Source organism: Pseudochaenichthys georgianus, unplaced genomic scaffold (genome assembly GCF_902827115.2).
Source record: "Pseudochaenichthys georgianus unplaced genomic scaffold, fPseGeo1.2 scaffold_789_arrow_ctg1, whole genome shotgun sequence".
Classification (NCBI taxonomy): domain Eukaryota; kingdom Metazoa; phylum Chordata; class Actinopteri; order Perciformes; family Channichthyidae; genus Pseudochaenichthys; species Pseudochaenichthys georgianus.
This window is the reverse complement of record NW_027263337.1, coordinates 26,532-50,861: the sequence shown is the minus strand read 5'-3', so window position 1 is coordinate 50,861 and position 24,330 is coordinate 26,532. Positions and strand designations below refer to the sequence as shown.

Genomic DNA, 24,330 nt, shown 5'->3' with positions numbered 1-24,330 from the left:
TCTTCCTCCACAGCCGCCTCCTCTTCCTCCACAGCCACCTCCTCCACAGCCACCTCCACAGCCGCCTCCTCTTCTTCCACAGCCACCTCCTCTTCCTCCACAGCCACCTCCTCTTCTTCCACAGCCTCCTCCTTCCTCACCGGTCCCCCTTTAGGGAAGTAGACTGTGTGCACGCGGATGTTCGGGCGGCGGTTGAAGAAGGCTTTGAACCTATTCAACCGCGGAGGACTGATTTTCGTTGTTGAGACCAGAACAGAGCTATGTTCCAACTCATCCTCCCCCTCCTCCTCATCAGTCCCCTCCTCCTCATCCTCCCCCTCCTCTTCCTCCCCCTCCTCCACCCCAAATCGTAGCTTCAGCGTCCGGTTCTCCTCTTGCAGGCGGGCGATCTCCAGATCATTCTCCTCTCTCTCATCATGGAGCTTTCTGTTGATCCTCAACAAACTGACGATCTCCACATCCTTGTAGTCAGAAAACGGTCCCTCCAGTTCTCTCAGATCCTGGTTCTCCTTTCTCAAGATGTCCATCTCTGCTTCGTGCTTCATATGCGTCTTGAGGAGATTTCCATATGTCAGGTTCAGGTTCTCCAATTGCTCCTTCAAGGCGTCCCGCTCAATCTCCATATCAACCGTTACTTCCTCACAAGGTTCTTCAGGTTCTGTGAGATCCTGGTTCTCCTCGAGCAAAGCGTCCATCTCTCCCTCCTTTACTTCCTCACGAGGTTCTTCAGGTTCTGTGAGATCCTGGTTCTCCTCTAGCAAAGCATCCATCTCTCCCTCCTTTACTTCCTCACGAGGTTCTTCAGGTTCTGTGAGATCCTGGTTCTCCTCGAGCAAAGCGTCCATCTCTCCCTCCTTTACTTCCTCACGAGGTTCTTCAGGTTCTGTGAGATCCTGGTTCTCCTCGAGCAAAGCGTCCATCTCTCCCTCCTGTACTTCCTCACGAGGTTCTTCAGGTTCTGTGAGATCCGGGTTCTCCTCGAGCAAAGCGTCCATCTCTCCCTCCTGTACTTCCTCACGAGGTTCTTCAGGTTCTGTGAGATCCTGGTTCTCCTCGAGCAAAGCTTCCATCTCTCCCTCCTTTACTTCCTCACGAGGTTCTTCAGGTTCTGTGAGATCCTGGTTCTCCTCGAGCAAAGCGTCCATCTCTCTTTTGGTCTTAAGGCACCACTTGAGGAGCGTTAAATGTTTCCTGTTCATCTCCTCATTGGTTAAGACTCTCTTCTCCTCCTTCAGGTCCTCCTCCTCCGTCTGAGAGGCCTGCTCCTGCATCTTCTCCTAAGGTTTGAATTGACTGAGTGTTGTTCACCCGTGAAGATGACCTGCCCAAACTGTACGTGCAAGTATCCTAATGTTCGCTGACCACAAACCTGTTCCTGTGTTTCTGCTGCTCGAGCTGTGACGACCTGTCTCTCAGAGGTACCTGCAGGCACTCGCAGCCTCAGAGACCAAAGCCAGCTGTGAGGTCACGATGAGGTCATCCGGTTCCATCTCAGAGACCAAGGCCAGCTGTGAGGTCATCCGTCTGAAGGTTCCATTCCAGATAAGGAGTGATTGACAGCAGCTGACCGTGCTGTTGCCTGGCAACGCAGTTCTGTTCAAATCATATTAAGAAATGTAAACATCAATGAATAAATACTTTATTGATCCCAAACACACAGGAAGTTAAAGTACTGAGCCAGGCCCGGTTCTACGGGGGTGCTTAGGCATGCATTGCACCCTCAGTTTAAAGTAGAGACACTACATACTGATATACACCTGAACATCAGCAGGAGAGGACTCTTTAAAGTAGAGACACTACATACTGATATACACCTGAACATCAGCAGGAGAGGACTCTTTAAAGTAGAGACACTACACACTGATATACACCTGAACATCAGCAGGAGAGGACTCTTTAAAGTAGAGACGCTACATACTGATATACACCTGAACATCAGCAGGAGAGGACTCTTTAAAGTAGAGACGCTACATACTGATATACACCTGAACATCAGCAGGAGAGGACTCTTTAAAGTAGAGACACTACACACTGATATACACCTGAACATCAGCAGGAGAGGACTCTTTAAAGTAGAGACACTACATACTGATATACACCTGAACATCAGCAGGAGAGGACTCTTTAAAGTAGAGACACTACATACTGATATACACCTGAACATCAGCAGGAGAGGACTCTTTAAAGTAGAGACACTACATACTGATATACACCTGAACATCAGCAGGAGAGGACTCTTTAAAGTAGAGACACTACATACTGATATACACCTGAACATCAGCAGGAGAGGACTCTTTAAAGTAGAGACACTACATACTGATATACACCTGAACATCAGCAGGAGAGGACTCTTTAAAGTAGAGACACTACATACTGATATACACCTGAACATCAGCAGGAGAGGACTCTTTAAAGTAGAGACACTACATACTGATATACACCTGAACATCAGCTGGAGAGGACTCTTTAAAGTAGAGACACTACATACTGATATACACCTGACCATCAGCAGGAGAGGACTCTTTAAAGTAGAGACACTACATACTGATATACACCTGAACATCAGCAGGAGAGGACTCTTTAAAGTAGAGACACTACATACTGATATACACCTGAACATCAGCAGGAGAGGACTCTTTAAAGTAGAGACACTACATACTGATATACACCTGAACATCAGCAGGAGAGGACTCTTTAAAGTAGAGACACTACATACTGATATACACCTGAACATCAGCAGGAGAGGACTCTTTAAAGTAGAGACACTACATACTGATATACACCTGAACATCAGCAGGAGAGGACTCTTTAAAGTAGAGACACTACATACTGATATACACCTGAACATCAGCAGGAGAGGACTCTTTAAAGTAGAGACACTACATACTGATATACACCTGACCATCAGCAGGAGAGGACTCTTTAAAGTAGAGACACTACATACTGATATACACCTGAACATCAGCAGGTGAGGACTCTTTAAAATAGAGACACTAGAGGCTTCTCAATACTCAAATTTCCCCTCCTCGACTCCCCTCCTCGACTCCCCTCCTCGATACTTAGTCCCGCCCACAGGAGATGCGAGCGGAGGACCGAGGAGGGGAACCGAGGAGAGAGGAGGGGAAGCAGCAGACGTTTAAAGAAATGAGAACTCCTCTCCTCTGAGCGGTCATATTAAAGCGACGTCCGTTCATTATTACGTGGCAACAGCTGCATCAGCTGTCGAGTGTTTTGTCATATTTTATAATCTCTGTTAGATCATCTGAACATTGTTCCCCCACATATTTACCTTGAATTCATTGAGAGTGCGGTATAATGAGACAATAACAGGCTACAGATGCGGACACACACACACATATATTTATATAAATATATGCAATTTAAAGTATGAGAGCACTCTCATAATAACGTAACACAATCAGAGACTGGATATATCCCCCCCTCTCTCTGGTCGCTGAAATGGGGAATTGAAATTACGGGCCAAAAGTTGTATTTGCAAGGATTAAATGTAAGCAGAGGACACCAAACCAACTAAGACCTGTCTGTCCGCCGCATCTGCGCACACACTGTACCACACACACACCTACACACTGTACAGGACACACCTACACACTGTACCACACACACACCTACACACTGTACCACACACACCTACAGCTCCTAAAGCATAATCAGGCTACAGCCGTTGTGTATTTTATTATGTGAAGCACTAAATGGTTTTAGAAAAATTGGCTATAATTCGATTGGCTCTTTGAAACCTGATGTTCTTATATGATTCTGTTTTCCTCAAGGTTGTGTCTTCCTGGTCGAATGTACTTATTGTAAGTCGCTTTGGATAAAAGCGTCAGCTAAATGCAATGCAATGTAATGTAATGTAATGTAAAAAAATATGGACTCTTTGTAGATATCTACTAAACTACAGCAAATAAAGAGAGTAGGTCTGTTATACTGAGTGATATATTTTACACACTGCTCTGCTTTCTGCACCTCACAGCTGTTCTCTCTGTAAACATTGCGTTGCGATGAGAGCAGTTTCTAAAATAATATCCAGGGGATGCATGCAGAGCTGTCATTGGCTGAGATAAGTCCGGCCGTGTGTCACGCCTCCACCGTTCCCGGAAATGCATCCGCGGAGGAGCCGTGGAGGAACCATCAGTGTATCCTCGGTTATAGCTCCTCCAGAGAGCCTCCTCGACGCTCGGTCCTCGGTGTGCATTTAGAGAAATGAGACGTCCTTCAAAATGGCGCGCTGAAATTCATTTCCGGGTCACTACCGGAGGACCAAGGAGTCGAGGAGGGGAAATTTGAGTATTGAGAAGCCTCTACTACAGGCATCCTCAAAGTACGGACTCCCAACTGTCTCTGGACTCTGAGAAAATTATACTTTTCATATGTATTATCTGTGTTATCTGCGAGACATCGCCACAACGCAACGAGTCAAAATGATCCGCTATGTCCATAGACTGCAAACAGCACTCGTCGGACATTTATGAGAGAAAGTCTCTAATGTCCGAGTGCAATTGAATGCAGCACAAGATGCACGTCATGTAACCCCTCCCCCGGTCCTAGCGCGAGCGTGGACATATGATTGGCGGCGATTTCATTTGAACTGGACGGTGCAAAATGAGAAGCATTCGGACCCAAGCACTGAAGGAATGAGGTATTTGCTGTCTACACTGACAGAGAAGAGACTGTCAGTTTGGCTGTACTCAGCATTGAATCAAAACGCACTAAAGCTGTTGATCTTAATACGTTTGTGAGGCGTTTTGCTGAACAAAATGGTAATCGCTGCATTCAGCTGTAATACACGTCAACTTGATGCTCTGCTCACGGATGAGCATACAAAACTATTAAGATGATGACCTTACGTGTGTAAATATATTTTTTTCTTTGAGGGGGTCTGCCCCCAAAAAACAGTTTTAAGTCCTGAGAAAGTCAAATAAGACGGTGTGTAAAATTACACTGCCCAGCCAAAAAAAAGTAACCACTTTGATTTAACTAGGTTAGTAGGTAAGGACTCTCCACTGGATCATAACTGAAGTATAAAAGAATGCATGACTGAAGTGATGGAGACCATGTTTGAAGGCAAACAAAAAGAGAAAATAACATGTCAAATCAAGCAAATCCCCCTCTCAGATTCCACAGCAACCAGAAGAACATAAATACTTGCTGGTGATTTGATTAATCAGCTTTGTGATGGAATAAAAAATGCACAGTGCATTTCCTTAGCTGTGGATGAGTCCACTGACACCACTGACATTGCTCAGTTGCTGATGTTTGTGAGTTTTTATGATGAGGCAAAGGGGGAGTTTGTTGAAGATGTATTGGGCCTGACGAACCTCAGTGGACACACAAGGGGGCAAGACATTTATAAAGCAATAATGGGAATGCTGAATGAAAAAGAGTGCAGCTGCCTTTATTCATAACTGTGCAGCTCTTACACTGCGACTCTGAGGGATCAAGCACAGACACAATAACAATGAAAACTGCTGCATACAGATTATTTTTGATTTTGCAACCTCGTGTTAAGAATCTTGTTGCAATTGTTTAAAAGTTTGAATGACTGTAATAAACGGACCTTTGTCATATTGAAACATTTATTTTGGACCTTTAAGATTTGTATTTGAGTACCCCTGCTCTACTACATACCAGAGATGTTCACAAGTCTTTGGTCACGAGTCCAAGTCAAGTCTCAAGTCTCTAAAAAATAAAAGTCTCATGTCTCTTCTGGTTGTAATAAGCCTTCTATCGTCTGCTGCTATCCGTCTGTTAAGAATACTGCAGCTCTATCTAAGAAATTCAAAGCATTTACTGTGTTATTATCGCTCCTATATCTATTAGCATACAGTATCAGCACTGATTAGTTGTTTGTTATATGAAAACCGTATTGTTTAATTACACTGGGTCTCTAATGACATCCTTTAAGTCTACTATAAATAAACATATTCCTCTATCCTCTCACTCAAAGCCAGTGTCATGGTAACCTGATAAACCTGTAACATTAACGCTACGTGGTCAACAATAAACCTATAAACCGACAGATGTATTTATGTATGTAACTATGTATTTTTCTACGTTTAACGTTAGCCAGTAGACGGTGGCAGCGGAACGTAATGATTAACGTTACCGACCTTTGTTATGTCATGTCAAGAGTTGGATGTCAACGCCACTCAACTCAAACAAGTGCGACAAGCAATTCACTCATCTTTTCAAATACTCAGTTACAAAGCTAGCAGCAAGCTAAGTTAGCATCACAAAGACAAAGCTAGCAGCAAGCTAAGTTAGCATCACAAAGACAAAGCTAGCAGCAAGCTAAGTTAGCATCACAAAGACAAAGCTAGCAGCAAGCTAAGTTAGCATCACAAAGACAAAGCTAGCAGCAAGCTAAGTTAGCATCACAAAGACAAAGCTAGCAGCAAGCTAAGTTAGCATCACAAAGACAAAGCTAGCAGCAAGCTAAGTTAGCATCACAAAGACAAAGCTAGCAGCAAGCTAAGTTAGCATCACAGCTGATGCTGAGCTAAACATGTTCGCTAACCGTCCCATGCGTTAATGTGACTGACCTCTCCGGGTGAGTTTTCAAGTGCCTGATGAAATTCGACGTTGTTGCGCCAGCATCCTTGATTTTGATATTGCAGACTTTGCAGTGTGCGCTCCTTTTGTTGGTGCCGCCGGCGTTTTGTTCGAAGTGTTTGTAGTTGAACCTAATTACAAGCGGTACAGCCGCAGGTGTGCCGCCGGTCGCCATGGTGTTACGGAGCGTCCACACTACAGCTTCAAAGAAAGCTTGGAGCTGGGCGTGTCTGGAGTTTGGGGATTTTATTCAAGCAACACGACCAACAACCAATCACATGAATGTCCCGCCCCCGACATACAAAGCAAAAAACAATATATATATATATATATAAACTCCCCAAACAGGAGAAAACCTACCAGTTTCCCCCACTGCCTCTCCTCCTCCCTCCATGCTGGTTCCTCCGGTTTGTATCCCGGGAGGTGAAGAGGGTCTGGTCATACACAACCCGGGTGATTCGCTACGGCGATAGTTAGTTTCTCCTCCAACTGTTTTTGAAATATAGAAATGAACGGCGGGATATCTCTCCCAGCTTAGACGCGGTTTGATTGGCTACGGCTTCAGCTGTCAGATTTTGGGAAACGGGATTTGATTGGCTGGCGCTGGCTACTCCGGCGGAGACGGACCGCTCTGCTACCCACAATTCAGTTCGGCGAAAAAGCGAGGCAACGTGACGTCACCCCATTGAAAGTGAATGGGCAGATTGGAGTTGTCGACGCTGTCGACGCTGTAGTGTGGACGGGCCGTTACTACGAGGTAGTAACAGAGGCGCGCACGTCTGCGTAATGAGCCCGGCTAAAGTAACTGGATGGCCTGCCTGCCTGTCAGCCTCCCATCTGGGCACACATTTATCTCGTGCCCTCATTGGTCATGTGCGCGTTCGTGTGTGTTGGAGGAGGCGGGCTCTATAAGGAAGTAGCAGCCTCTAGCAGATTATCTCCGGTTGTGTATTTTCAAATTCTAGCGATCTCGAGCCGGTTTCTCTCAAATGTACCGACCCCACCTTTAATACGCCAACAATAGAAAACACAATGATTGTTCACGAGTCCCAACACACGAGTCCAAGTCGAGTCTGAAGTCTTTTGGTCACGAGTCCAAGTCAAGTCTGAAGTCTCTGTGTGTGCGACTTAAAGGTGACATGTCATGCTTTTCCGGTTATTACCGTCCCCTTGTTGTTATGAAGGTTTTTATGCATGTAAACGGTCTGCAGAGTCAAAACCCTCAAAGTGCACCCGAGCGAGTAAAACTCTAACACAGAGAAGAACTCCCCAAAACGCCTCGTTGGTGAAACGTCATCATCCATTTGATTCTTCCGGGTACATCAGGACGTCATGTCGTACCCGGAACGAAATGGACCAATCCGGAAGAGCTATGGCCACACCCAGCCGCACCCTTTTCCAGCCTAACATGTTGGAAGCTTTGGTTCAGCTCACAATCGATCCAGCCATGCCAAAGCCAAGGACCTGTTTCCTGAATTGTGAGGGGAAGTCTGAGCTGTTTCTGCTACCGACGGAAGAACCACGACGACGTTATGTTTAACACTGTTCCTTCAGAGGTTCGACGATCGCCACTGTGTCACAGACGAAAGCTTCCAAAACATTTCCCAGGTTAAGTCCGGATATGCAAAGCTATTGAAACTGAAGGACGATGCTATTCCTAGTTTGTTTGGACCGTTTGGAGTAAGGGAAGATTCGAGTACACAACCTGTAAGTTTGCATTGTTATTTGTGTATTTATCAAACAAGGTATCTACCACGACTGTTTAAATGTGTAAGCTTGTTTCGCGCGGCTAAGGCATTGACACAGTGCTAACTGGGCTAACTAAGTTGCTCGCGTTTGCAATTGTAAACACGTTATTGCTAGCCTAGACAGTATACTCCGGGTTATTTACCCTACGGTACATTTTAGTGGTCGTTCCTAATGGAGCGTTCATATCATGTCGAGATGAACCCCCGCGCTACCGGGAGCTAGACATGCTAGGCGATAACATTGTTTTCATGGCAGCTCACAAGAATGACCGAAACGTAGAAGACTACTGTATAAGATTTCAATTGTAAACACGTTATTGCTAGCCTAATATGAACCACTACCTTTTGTTCATGGTAGGTTGGCATATTACACTGAACAACTAGCAAACGTAGGTTAGCATATTCATCTAGCTGGCAAGCTAACGAACCGGAAACAACAACGTTTCTCTAATATTTTGTATTCTAACCCATTACTTGATCATGAGTATACATGTCTGACGTCTCATTTCGGCTCACCATTAACCCACTGAGTGTTGATTGTGTAGGGAATAGTACGTAAGATTAAGATAACTTACCCTCGCCCTTTAAGCACACTCTGAACGGGGCTTCTCCATGAGACACCATGACTCCCACCTTCATCCATTTCACGAGTAAAATAAGAATGTTTTTGTGTTGACTCACGGGAAGCTTTCAGTGAACTGAGAGATGAACTTCAGTTTCCTCCCGCAGGGGTAATGCGCCTTCTTCCTGCAGCTGCTGACGTTACAGCCCACACACGCTCCCTTCTTCTTGCACAGGCTGCACGCCTGGAACACACACATGGTAAACACACGCGTTATACACACACATGGTAAACACACACACATGGTAAACACACACACATGGTAAACACACACACGGTAAACACACACATGGTAAACACACACACATGGTAAACACACACACATGGTAAACACACACACATGGTAAACACACACACATGGTAAACACACACACGGTAAACACACATGGTAAACACACACACATGGTAAACACACACACATGGTAAACACACACATGGTAAACACACACACATGGTAAACACACACACATGGTAAACACACACACATGGTAAACACACACACATGGTAAACACACACACATGGTAAACACACACATGGTAAACACACACACATGGTAAACACACACACATGGTAAACACACACATGGTAAACACACGCGTTATACACACACATGGTAAACACACACATGGTAAACACACACACATGGTAAACACACACATGGTAAACACACACACATGGTAAACACACACACATGGTAAACACACACACATGGTAAACACACACACATGGTAAACACACACACATGGTAAACACACACACATGGTAAACACACACACATGGTAAACACACACACATGGTAAACACACACACATGGTAAACACACACATGGTAAACACACACACATGGTAAACACACACATGGTAAACACACGTGTTATACACGCTCCCTTCTTCTTACACACGCTGCACGCCTGTAACACACACACACGGTAAACACATGCGTTATACACACACAGTAAACACACACACACACACACAGTAAACACACACACACACACAGTAAACACACACACACACACACACACACATACACGCACTTGCTGCTTAGTGAGGACCGAGTCAAAAGGCCTACAAAGTGAGGACCACCCTCTCTATAACAGTTATGAAGACTGAAACAGCAATTATTGACATTAGATGACAAACATATCAAATACATTCCCTCAAATCTCCAAAAACAGTGCCAGTTCAAAAGTTTGCAGTAAAAGTTTTTAGCCAACAAAGTGAGAACCAGGTACTCAGTTTGTCCTAAAAACGAGTCACGGTATTTCACTGGTACAATTGATTGAATTTGATTTAATCTGGGTTAATTGAAGATAGATTTGTAATTATTTTATATTTTTCACCTAAAATATCTGCAGGACTATTAGCATAGCCATTTTTCTCATTAACTATTCATTACAAAACCATGATGCTTAGAATGCCTATAATACTTTATAAGTCAGAATAACAGCATTAAAGCCACAATTAAGAGCTCACTTTACAAGATAGACCTGAGCAATTAAAACATACAATAGATTAAACCAAGTAACAACAAAAACTAAGTAACAGCAAATGAAATCAGCGGTAATAACAGTGTAAAATAAAATCATGCAATTATTTATTTATCTATTTAATAAAGAATATAAAACATTGTTTGCAGAGTTATGCTGCCTTCTTCAGGGTTAATCTGTACAACTATATATATATATAATTGTATGTATTAAAGCTTTGCTTCAACATAACCATAAACAATGATTAACAGTTTTACTCATTAAAATCTCTTTAATATACAGCCTCTTGTGGCTAATTGCTCTATTGTATCATCACTATCCTGTAGCTGTGCTGTGAAGTTTCAAATTCAAAACTTTCTTTTTAAGAAACTCTCTGTTGCAGAATTTTAAAAACAAACACATTGACAACCATACCCTTGGACTAGAAACTCATTTTAATATACATAGTACAACGTCCAGTAGCATATCAATACAGAACAACAGTACTAGGAGTATGAATAATGAACTTAATAAGCTTTCTAACGGAATGCAAGCTTTCTCTTAATTTTTAGCTGCCCTCTCGCAAGTACAACAGTACTAGGAGTATGAATAGATCTGGCCCTTCCTGCATCCAGGACATGGGTAAACCGTACACCCCAGCACGTGCACTTCGCTCTGCATCAGCCAAACGACTCGCTGCACCCTCGCTGCGAGGGGGACCCAAGTTCCCATCAGCAGAAACACGTGGGTTTGCTATCCTGGCTCCAAAATGGTGGAATGAGCTCCCCATTGAAATCAGGACCGCAGAAAGCTTACACACCTTCCGGCGCAGACTGAAAACTCATCTCTTTCGACTCCACTTCGAGCGATAGAATGACTAACAAAGAACTGCTGACAGAGCACTTATATACTAATAAAGGACTGGCTCCTCTAAAGCCAGTTGAGTAGCACTTGAAATGCTTGGCTCTATGAAACCTGATGTACTTTATGATTCTGTTTTCTTCAAGGTTGTGTCTTCCTGGTCGAATGTACTTATTGTAAGTCGCTTTGGATAAAAGCGTCAGTTAAATGCAATGTAATGTAATGAATATTGAACTGAATAAGCTGCTCTAACGGAATGCAAGCTTTCTCTTAATTTTTACAATTTCATGATAGACAAAATATTTAACGTCTTTCCAGGTCTGTGTGCGAAGGACTGGAGACTCTTTTCCAATGCACAGCAGACAGTCCGTTTTGGCTGGCACCCTCTTCAGAGCAATATACTTGCCCATGCTTCTCTGGACTGCTCTCCTCTCCTGGTCACTCCATGGTCTCTTCATGATCTTTGGAGCATCTATAAATCAGAAAACAGAAGGAATTCATTAGAGGATAAGAATAACATTTTAAATCTACACTGAACACAAATATAAACAACACTTTTGTTTTTGCTCCCATTTTTCATGAGATGAACTCAAAGATCTAAAACATTTTCTATAAACACAAAATAACCATTTCTCTCAAATATTGTTCACAGATCTGAAAGAATCTGTGATAGTGAGCACTTCTCCTTTGCCGAGATAATCCATCCCACCTCACAGGTGTGGCATATCAAGATGCTGATTAGACAGCATGATTATTGCACAGGTGGGCCTTAGGCTGGCCACCATAAAAGGCCACTCTGAAATGTGCAGTTTTGCTTTATTGGGGGGGTCTGGGGGGGTCCGGAAACCAGGCAGTATCTGGTGTGACCACCATTTGCCTCACGCAGTGCAACACATCTCCTTCGCATAGAGCTGATCAGGTTGTTGATTGTGGCCTGTGGAATGTTGGTCCACTCCTCTTCAATGGCTGCCAAGCTGCTGGATATTGGCACAAACTGGAACACGCTGTCGTACACGCCGATCCAGAGCATCCCAAACATGCTCAATGTGTGACATGTCCGGTGAGTATGCTGGCCATGCAAGAACTGGGATGTTTTCAGCCTCCAGGAATTGTGTACAGATCCTTGCAACATGGGGCCGTGCATTATCACGCTGCAACATGAGGCGATGGTCGTGGATGAATGGCACAACAATGGGCCTCAGGATCTCGTCACGGTATCTCTGCATTCACAATGCCATCAATAAAATGCACCTGTGTTCGTCGTCCATAACATACGCCTGCCCATACCATAACCCCACCACCACCATGGGCCACTCGATTCACAACATTGACATCAGAAAACCGCTCACCCACACGACGCCACACACGCTGCCTGCCATCTGCCCTGAACAGTGAAAACCGGGATTCATCCGTGAAGAGAACACCTCTCCAACGTGCCGGACGCCATCCAATGTGAGCATTTGCCCACTGAAGTCGGTTACGACGACGAACCGGAGTCAGGTCGAGACCCCGATGAGGACGACGAGCATGCAGATGAGCTTCCCTGAGACGGTTTCTGACAGTTTGTGCAGAAATTCTTTGGTTATGCAAACCCATTGTTGCAGCAGCTGTCCGAGTGGCTGCTCTCAGACCATCTTGGAGGTGAACATGCTGGATGTGGAGGTCCTGGGCTGGTGTGGTTACACGTGGTCTGCGGTTGTGAGGCCGGTTGGATGTACTGCCAAATTCTCTGAAACGCCTTTGGAGACGGCTTATGGTAGAGAAATGAACATTCAATTCACGGGCAACAGCTCTGGTGGACATTCCTGCTGTCAGCATGCCAATTGCACGCTCCCTCAAAAAAAACTTGGGACATCTGTGGCATTGTGCTGTGTGATAAAACTGAACATTTTAGAGTGGCTGTTGCGACCTGGCTCAAAAGGCCACAACAAAAAGGAGACACAACATGCCTCCTCTCCTTCGGCCTTCTCTTCTTCGGCCTCCTCTCCTTCGGCCTCCTCTCCTTCGGCCTCCTCTCCTTCGGCCTCCTCTCCTTCGGCCTCCTCTCCTTCGCTTTGGGGTTTCCTCTCTTTCTTCTCCTTCACCACTTTGACTGTCTTCTCCTTCTTCTTTGTCTCGATCTCAAAGTCAAAGGACCTTGCTGTACCACTAATCAAGCCCATCTCCATGCCCCTCATCAGCACAAAATCCCCCGTTTCTGTCTGACGAAAAAGGCAACACTGACTCAACAATGAATGAGTATATAGCCGCTGTATGACGCAACACCTTAATTGTCACATATTTGTCACTACCGACTACTGATACAACCGCTTCAGTGATGAACGGCTCAAAGCCAGAACCCGCATCCGCGTGTCAGCACAAATCGGCTTCCTATCAGGCACCATGCCCGAGCCTACACCCAACGGGGTTTTTTTCAACACGGCAGAACAACACATGGCTGGAGCAAGTGGTGCCAAACAAAGCTTCCCCTTAGTTTCCAGCAACGGACACTGCTCCTTCCAATGACCCTCTCCTCTGCAATAATGACATAGGTCCACTTTGGCCCCCTCGGGTCGCCCTGTACCTACAAACCTACGGGAGGAGCCTGGTGAAAACTTTGCACCACCGCGGGAATAGCCATCGTCTTCTCCACGTTTCCAATCACCCCTAGAATACTTCTCAGTAAAACAGCCCTTCTGTGTCAACACAAAATCGTCTGCTAATTCAGCAGCTCTAAACGCGGTGGAAGGTTTCTGTTCATTCACATAAGTGGCCACACGCTGAGGGAGAATGTTTTTAAATTGTTCCAAGACAATGAGTTCACAAAGACCGTCAAACCTTGCAACCTTTGCTGCCACCACCACCGCTGAAAATGAGAAGTTAACTCACGGATAAACTCCACATGTGTCTGCTTATCTCCCTTGACCCAACTTCTGAACCTTTGACGATACGCTTCAGGAACCAGTTCGTAAGCCTTCAACACCGCTGATTTTACTCCAGCATAGTCCAAAGCCTTTTCGCCACAAACAGCTGAATAGGTTTCCTGTGCTCGCCCCGTGAGTACACACTGAAGTAACAGCACTCTGTCAGAATCTGACCAGTTTCTTGCCTCTGCTATGCGTTCAAATAGAGTGAAAGAAAATTCCGGGTCACGCTCATTGAACTTTGGCACTAGTCGCAAGTAAGAAATGATGTCGCCACTGCCTGATGCCGACCTATCACCACCAACCTCCCCTGGAGAAAACTTGCCCTCTCCCATCAGCCGTAATCTAGCATGTTCCACCTCACATTTCATCCTTTACACCTCCAGCGTCTTTTCCACCTCTAAACGCTTCTCTACCTCCTGCTGCTGACCCCTCATCTTCAACTGTAACTTCTCCTGCTCCAACCGCAACCTCTCCTGATCAAACTGCATGGCAAAAAGCTCCTTTTGCTGCTCGAACGTCAAACCAACTGTCTTAACCACTACCGGCACGACCCCTGCCGCACCAGACTCACTCTTACGAGTTATACATAAAACTACCGACAGAGAACCAACAAATAAATTGTTCATCAAACTAAAAACACTAAAACTACAAGACCTGGTTGACTATAAAACTATTCAAATTATGTTCAAAGCCGCAAATCAACAATTACCTCATAATATCCAGGGACTTTTCACACAGAGAGAAAGCATGCACACGTTGAGAGGAAACTGCATTTTCAAAAAACCACCCGTACGAACAAATGCCAAACTTCATTGCATCTCATCGAGAGGTGTCAGTCTGTGGAATAACTAACGATGCACTGAAACATTGTACAAGTCGATCTAAAATGAAAGTATTATTTAGGAGTCTAATCATGAATGGTTCTGAACAGACCTGTGAAATCCCATGTGTTGTTATTTCTTGTAAAAAGTAATTTCTTTCTGATTGTTTTGTAAAAAAAAGAAAAGAAAAGATTAACAAGACAAACATGTCGCTGATGACGATGACCTAATGTTTTATAAGAAAAATATATGTTAGAGGGGGGAGGACCAGAACAGTTTTTTAAGCTTCTTCTTGCCCCTGTTGAACATGACAGAGACTATCTGAACATTAGTATTATTATTATTATTTTTTTTGGTACTTTGTTATAATTATTAATCTGAGTGAAAAAAGGAAAAAAGGAGAATATATATATATTATTGTTATATATTTATTTTGTTTCTGACATGTTCAATAAATTGACTAAACTAACTAAAACTAAACTAAAACTAAAAACTCTTCTGCAACACCCCCTGCTCAAACAAAGATGACACAATGACAGTTTGAATGTCATGTTTCCGCTTGCTCCCCACCACAGCAATGTCATAGTGCTCTGCTATTTCGATCAACTGCGCCTTCTGGCAATCATCTAAGAAAGACACGGAGGGCACATCCACAAACGTTGACAAATAAGTCATAATAGCCAATCAGAAAGCAAAGTATTAAACTGCCAACACGCATGGGCATAAGATTAACCCAACAGAGAACTTCCCCCTAACTGCCTAAACTAAATCTTCCTAATCTCACCTCGTCTTCATGTGGCTTGTGGTGGGTAATTACGCACTGGAACCCGGCGGAGTTATGGAGCGACCTGCACGCAAGTAACACCAAGAACTCAGGCGGACGTGCCCCCGAGACAGCCGTCCGAATACAGCTGACACTAATCACTTCGCCACAACACTATGAAAACAAAAAAAAACAGACGCAACCCAAGGGGAAACGCCACTTAAGCCTAGCGGGGAATATCTCTTTTACAAAAGCGTAACAAACAGCAACATCTTACCTTCTGATTGGCACACAAAACCTGACGACATGTCCAACACCACAGCTTCCTGAAACCCCAAAAGACATGATGTGTCCCCCAAATAGCAGCGACAAGCCAGCACACAGCTGGACCACAACAATGAATCAGCTGCTCAATGACACCATGTGCTCTGAGCACTACACAAACTTTTTAAACAAATAACCCGTCGGACGAGCCCCCATTTGTTGCGACCTGGCTCAAAAGGCCACAACAAAAAGGAGACACAACATGTCAACGGGTAGGTAAAGGGTGTTTATTTGCACAACACTGTTCAAGTCAACTGTGGTTCATACTCATCAGAGCCGGGTGCCTGCAGGAAACAAGCGAGAGAGCAGACAGGAGCAGCTGAGAGGCTTTAAAATAGCTGCAGATCACCAGACCCAGGTGCCCTGAGTTACTGCAATCAGTGCAATCAATGCAGCCAATGCAGCACAGACAGCACAGCCACACCCTCTCTACTGATGGACCCACAGGGGCATCACATGCGGCTTTCACACCAGCGCTTTCCCTCTCTAGCTCCGAGCGGGAGCTTTTCTGGTTCAGCTCCGGTTTCCCTTTTCTGCTCCCGCTCTGTGCACACCGCCCACTGGCGCCCCAGAGCTGCCCCTGCTGCGTCATGACGTCACCGTTTACATCGCTGATTTGCTCCTCAACGGCAGCCATTACGGCGCTCACAACAACAACAACTGCGTCGGGTCGATGATCGTGTTGCTTTTAATCACACGAAGCCAGAATAAATTGAATAACGACTTCTCCAACCTGATGCTTTTCTCCAGAGTGCCGTGGTTCATTGTTTATTAATGTGTTTCTGCAGCATTTACCGACCGCTGCAGTGCTGGCTGCTCTTCCACAGGCAGTGATGTACCTGAACGCGTTCAATGAACGATCGTTCATGAACGCGTTCATATTTTGGGCGAACGTGAACTGAACGTACTGTATTTCCGCTAGATGAACGTAATTGAGAACGCGTTCATTCTCAGCGCTGTATAACGGCGTTCAAACGTGCGTTCATTCTCAGCACTGTATTATAACGGCGTTCAAAAGTGTGCCAGATTTCATATGCCTTTCAGCCGAAAACCCAGTTAAAACACACCGTAAACAGGCTTCAAAATAATGCGGAAAACCACCCAATCTGGCAACAGCAAGCTGCCTGTGACGCGTACGCGCCTGTCACCCCTGGCTGTCGCACTAAAATATAAATATACTAAATATATCAGACTCCTCACAACAAACAATGTGGAACCGCGGAACCGGCGAGCATTGAATGAATGAATGAATGAATGAATTAGTATGGACGAAGCCGAGAGCAGCTGCAGCAGCACTCGCTCAGAGTGAGACTCTACGGCAGGGGTGGGGAACCTCCGGCCTCCGGCCGTATACGGCCCGCGAGACAATTTGGTACGGCCCTCGAGGTAATTTATAAACACACGCAAAAAATAAAAAAATTAAAGAAATCTAGACCGCAAAAAAATTAAACAAGCGAGTACCTGTTTTTCCTGGCCAAGGTCAGGGTCCTTGAACACAACACGAGCCTAACGTGTCATCACGTGGTATATGTCTCGACTGACAGGGGTGCAGTTCTGACGGAGAGCACCAGAACGCCACTCCAGCACTTCAGAAATTGCAGTACCGATAAGTCCATATACATGCCGCAGTTTCTGCGTGTCTGTATCTTTAGTTGTAAGCCCAGTGGCGATCTGCTCATCTGTCATACAGTCAATAACTGTGTTGTTGTCATTAGCATCTGGTTAGCTAGCTATGCTAACGAATATAAGAAGCTTTGTCTACAACCAGTGAGGTAAAGGCACATCTTTATATGATCATTATAGTTATAAAAAAAATAAGAGAATAAAGTAAACAGGTATAAAATACTATATGACAGTTATTAATAAAGAAGAATACAGTTTGAAAGGGTAGTGATTTGTCAAATATCCATAAATTAAAAGAAAATCTGCTTACAGTTATGTTTGGGTGTTGAGAGATGTGTCCATAGATCTCCTAATGTTGCTCTCAAAGTGCAACACATCTTGCCAGGGGAGCATGCCCCCCGGACCCCTCTAGAGGAGGTTAGGTCCCCCCCACTTAAACCATGTTCACATGGATAGGAAACTAAATACATTTGCACACATCTTGTGTCCATAAATTATCTTTCTGTTTAGGTGGTCACGCCACACCCTGCACGTGCATGCATACGCGAGTCATGGTGAGATATCTGTATTCAGAGGTTGCTTTTTCTTTGCACAGAATGAAATGAATGAGCTGTGATTTTAGTTTTTTTAAGCAGAGGTCAATAACTTGTACGGCCCTCTGAGGATATTGTAAACATTGAAATGGCCCATTAACATCGTACAGGAGACAAATAATAGCTCGCAGCAACTTATTGAAAAAAGAACTATGAACTATAAATTAGTTCATTTTTGAAACCATGAACTTTAGTTCAACATTTTGAATTATGAACTATGAACTGAACTAGTTCATTTTAAAATATGTGAACTGTGAACTGAACTAGTTCATGTAGAAAGTGAACTTTCCCAACACTGTCCACAGGAGTGTATTCTCCCGTTAGCTCCCGGTTAGCTCCCGTTAGCTCCCGTTAGCTCCCGGTTAGCTCCCACTGCAGCGGCCGCTCTAAAGTATTCACTGTCCGACTCACACAAGCAGCTGATGCATATCCCCAGTTCCCCTTAGCCTAAGTGAATGTGTGTCCGTCTGAATTGACACTGTTTGGTATCACAACGCTGTTATGAAAGTTTCTCTGGTATCAAACGGGTGATGTTGGCATAGCAACCGAAGCTAAACTGACTACTTGCATCCGATAGCTGCAACAAAACAACACGTCTGCCTCTCTCCACAATGATCGATAACAGTGAACGGATGGTCAAAGTAAGGCACAAATAAACAGAATCACACGAAGCCTGCTTAGTGTTGCCTGACTTTATAAAGTGTGTTTATAGGCACACTGCTTGTAGGCAGGCATAACAGTCGACCCATGGGAGGTGGGTTTAGTTTCCTGCACGCCTCGACGTAAGAGAGACGTAAGCGACGTCACCTCTTAGCTCCAAAGCTCTTGCCTCTGGACCGACACTTTTTTGGAGCTGGAAATGAACCAGATTCCGGAGCTAAGAGCCGGCGCCGCTGTGGTGTGAACTGGAAAACCCGGCGCTTTTCAGGCTCTAGCTCCGAGCCGGAGCTGAAAAGGCGCTGGTGTGAAAGGGGCAACAGTGGCCTTTTATGGTGGCCAGCCTAAGGCACACCTGTGCAATAAACATGCTGTCTAATCAGCATCTTGATATGCCACACCTGTGAGGTGGGATGGATTATCTCGGCAAAGGAGAAGTGCTCACGATCACAGATCTTTTCAGATTTGTGAACAATATTTGAGAGAAATGGTTATTTTGTGTATTTAGAAAATGTTTTAGATCTTTGAGTTCATCTCATGAAAAATGGGAGCAAAAACAAAAGTGTTTATATTTTTGTTCAGTGTATGACCTTATTCAAATGCCGATGTTTGATGTTGTCTAACTGTTGGCCGTTAGTCCACTGCCATCATCAAAACACAATGCAGACTGTAGGCTATCAGATCGCCATTTTAAACTGTGTGTAGTCAAGAGGAGAAAAAAACCCTAGCACTTTAGCAACCACCTAGCAAATTGTATTTACAGAAACTGATCTTACCATTTTCAGTTGCAGCCTTCTTTTGCGTCTTATCAGGGTGTCTTTTGGCAATGAGTTGCTCCTTTCCACCTGACAAAGTAGACATCAGTAGTGAAATAGAAAGACTCAGATTCAGAGAATATTATTATCATGTTTCTTTGTAGTTAAAGTTTTGTTGGAAGCTTGAGGCGGACTTTTGCAGTGGCTAAAAATATATATTTAAATGTTTACAACATCAGTGTCAAACTGGTAGTTTTGTGCATTATTTCTGTCATTACAGTAGTTACTCAACATAATGAATGTGTAGATATTGGACACAGGGCTACAGTAGATCCAGCTTTATAACAGAAACAATGGAGCCTCAGAAAGGTTAAAACGGGTCTACCAAGATCAAACCATTTAAAGCATAACAGGTATTGCCAACATATCTGTTGTATTCCTTCTATTAAAACTTAATTATTATATTTGAGTTAATCACCTTAAATAATTCATAAAGAAAGGGAATTCGGTACATTATTTGAATTTATAATGTTTAACTTGAATAATTGGATTGAAGGACTGAATCTGAATAGAATAATCATTAATTAAATGTAACAGACTGTACATGATTTGTCCTTGTTTGTTGTGCTTTGCTTTCTGTTATTTAGTTTTTGTTTGTCTGTGTGGCGTTGCTGGGACCCCCTTGAAAACGAGATGGTGCCTCTCTTAATAAATACATTTCTATAATCTGAAATTGAATGCAAACATTTTGAACTGGATTCCAATAAATCTGAAAGAGAACCGTATATGAAATTTGATTCAGTTACTCTGAAACTGGAATTGAGCCTCACAGGAAATTCAACTCATAATATGAAGCCTATACATTCGTTTTTATACTTCCAAATTCAGCTCGCAGAATTCAAATTCAGTTTACAGAGACAAACATTGTACTGGATCAAAACGGTGGTTCTATCTTTTATTTAACAATTTCCATGTTGAATCAAAGTCTCACAGCTCCATTGATGATGCTTGTAAGTTCACGTTCAACCTACTTAGGCTGCGGCCCCACGAGGACGAATTTGGTCGTTTGCGTTACTGTTTAGTGTCATATAGACCGTTCGGCCACACGAGGACGACCGAATACGGCACTAAACGACTGAGGAAACGACAACGGGTCCCAAGGTGGATAGAAATGCATACGCCACTCTCTGGGGGGTCAAACGGCTCCGTGTGTGCGCCCTATCCGGACATTTTCAGATCACTGATAGTGATTGCGCAATAGCCCCGCCTCTCCCCACCTCTTCTGCTCACCTCCGCTTACCCCGCGCCAGTGCTGAAGTGTTTCGCCACCAACAACAACAACAATGGCGGATCGCAGAGTTGCTATCGTGCTCCGGACGCTATTGACCATGCTACAGTTGTTCGTGCAACATCTACAGCAATAATGATGAGGCAGTAGCCCCGCCTCTCCCCACCTCTGCTGCTCACCCCCACGTCAAAGTAAACTGCACCCTGAATTCAGATTATTTATCTTTCTCTCGCGAGTGAAGTCTAATCTGACAGGACGGAGACACGCAGCTCTGCTCACCTGCAGCTCCTCCCGCTGCAGCAACACACACACTTCAAGTCAGATCATCACCCTTAGCTATTTTAATTACCTCTCAAACTAAACTAGTTATAAATATGTTTATTTTTACAGTCGGCCGGGTCACTGATTACTGGATCAGCTGCTGCATGAGACAGACGCTGACGCTGTCCGAAGAGAGGGAGGAGAAAGAGAGGCTCCGTGTATTTTATCATTATATTATATAGAGTCGTTATTCATTTGTTTTAAAGCTCAATAAATAACAAAGAAGACCTTTGACCGGCACTTTTATAATTTTGTCCGGAAGATTTAAACTTTAATACGCGCTGACTGGCGAAAAACTCTGCCCGGTTCCCTCGGCCCCCACCGCGGAGAATAAACAGAAGGGCAACCATGACAACCATGCTTCTTCGCTGCTTTTGTGGAGGAAGTTACAGCGCCACCTACAGGCTCCTGCATGTGTACTGCAGCTTCTCCAGCGGTTGGAGCTAAACGGAGCGGTCTCGTGTGGGCAGACACTAGGGCTGCACGATTCTTGCTCAAATGTGAATCACGATTTTCCTCCATAAGAATTGAGATCACGATTCTCACACGATTCTCATCGTTTCAATGAAAATATTTATTGCACTCTTACTCTTAGACGTCACGTGAGTACAATGAATTTAAACAGACAATATTTGTCTCTCTTGTAACAAAAACATAACTTTGTCTTTAGTCTGTAGTTGCTGAATACTGAACAAACATTACTACATTCAAAATGTGGAACCTGGAGCCAACTATTGTGGCTTTAAACAAAGTGCTTGACTTAAACTCAAGTCTCTCTAGTAACAAAACATACAGTAACTAAAATATAGATATTGCTGCTGCCTGAGTGCTGAACATATAAAATAGAATTTTTGCAGCTTTATAATAACAACATGTAAACGTTGCAGTAGCACCTGTCCTCAGTGACAGGACACCCAACTACTGGACAACAACACCAACCTGTTTGTTACAGGGAGGAATGCACTTAAGTTACTCAAAACACCTCACCACAGTGCTGAATATAAAAACAAAACATTCACAGCTTTAGAATAATAATATTAAAAAAAAGCCTAGCCGGCTAACACCCAGTTCAACTACTGCACTTAAAGGTTCTTGTACTGAAAAAAACATAAACTTAAACAAAGTGCTAGACTCCACTGAGTAGTAATGTCACTGAATCAAAAGGATTAACTTAAATACTGCAGTCAGTACTGAATATAAAAACGGAACAGAACATAAAGTTACAGCTTCAGAATAAATGTAAATAAAGCCAAGCTGCCTAGCTACTAGCTACTAGCACAGTCCATCTACTTTTTTCGGCACAAGCACAACTTCCCTCTCACTCTTGCCAGAGTCGCCACCGGGATTTTCATCAGTGGTGTTGTCATTGTCCTCGACCTCCTCGTCACTCATTTCTGTGTCACTCATTTCTGTTTTTCCTGTACTACTAGTCGCTCTCGTCACTCTTTGCTAATCAGTGCTAATGCTAACGCTTCTGTAAACATACTGCCGGCTCCTGCCCTCACGTGCTGCAGTCAGTGAGTGTTGCCAGGTATACTCATTATAAGCCACATTGGGCTTATCTTTTTGTAAAGTTGCTTGGTAGTAAGTAATAATGGTTGTTGCGGTTGTGAGCTTGTAGACCCGACATGTATAGGTTTAAAGTGCTCATGTTCTTTTGCGCTTGTTTTCATAGACCTGGTTGCTTATTCCTTCCGCAAAAACTGGCAACCCTCGTGGCTGCAGCGTAACACTGCATGAGAGGAGGAGAGACAGACAGAACACTACCATTTGGATGCGATCATGGTACTTTAATGTTAAATGTATAGAGTATATTTGCTTTACATCGTTTAAGTATGATTGACATTGCAAGTTGGTATTATTCAGAAGCAAAATAATTAAAAAATGTAAAAAAATCCCACAAAAAAAAATCAGCTTGACGTCATAGGATCGCCGTAATTTAGAAATGAGATCGCATAGGTGTCTGAATCGAGATCACGATCTTTTTTCGATTAATCGTGCAGCCCTAGCAGACACTATCCGGATAATTATTGCGTGTGGACGGAAGCCGTTTGCGATTGCGTTAATCCTATGCGTTTAGCCGTTTTCGTCCTCGTGGGGCCGCAGCCTTAGTTTTACAATCAGATGTCCTAGAATTGAATCTCAAGTTTAGTAAACTCAGATTTTAAGATTAGACTCAGAGTTTTTTTAAAGGTCCCATGTCATGGCCATTTCTACTGATCATAATTCCATTGTTGAGGTCTACGAGAATAGATTTACATTGTTCAATGTTTCAAAATCTTCTCATACAGTGTTTCTTTGTTCACTCTCTGTCCTCCATGCCTTGTTGGAGCTCCTGCGGGACATTACTTGTGTTTACAATGCCTTGACTTACCCTCATCATCATTATCACTCCCACCATCGTCAGCATCATCATGTATTTTAGTAGCAGTCCTCTTCTGCCTCTTAACGGAGGAGCTTGTGGTGGACAGTTGTGGCTGTTCTCCATCTGATAAAGATTACAATAGTACAATTAAAAAACTGAACTCAGAATTTGGACATTACATCATCATTATCACTCCCACCATCGTCATCATCATCATTTATTTTAGTAGTAGTCCTCTTCTGCCTCTTAACGGAGGAGCTTGTGGCTGTTCTCCATCTGATAAGAGGGCACCTGTAGGTTCGACATTAACAATGCCGATGGCTTTTTGTCACAAAAGGTTAACTCTCAAATATCCTTTGTTATTTATATTATGTCTCTCTTGAGAATGAGACAGCGTGTTTCAATGAGATTAAGGTGTAAGTGTCCCAACTGAATGCAAAGCTAACATTGGCAACACAATCAATTTGATTAGAATGTTTTATAATGGAATGTTCAAACTGGCCTCGAGTTACGCTGCACTGCAGAGCAACACTTAACATTGGACATGATATTACTTACCATCATTATCTTCTGGTCGTCTGTCTGCATCCGATGTTCCTCTCTTTTTGACTGCTCTCGAACCTCTGGTTGAGGTGTCTTCA

At 43.8% G+C, this 24,330-nt stretch overlaps 1 protein-coding gene across 1 annotated transcript in view; it reads right to left on the bottom strand.

Annotated features, from left to right (window-relative positions):
* LOC117444298 (G2/M phase-specific E3 ubiquitin-protein ligase-like) overlaps positions 1-24,330 on the bottom strand; it is a gene marked incomplete at its 3' end in the record, with an annotated part of 62,801 nt that overhangs the window by 22,372 nt on the left and 16,099 nt on the right. The window contains 1 exon segment of the mRNA XM_034079960.2: positions 9,003-9,127. Within this exon segment, the coding sequence (XP_033935851.1) occupies positions 9,003-9,127 (125 nt within the window).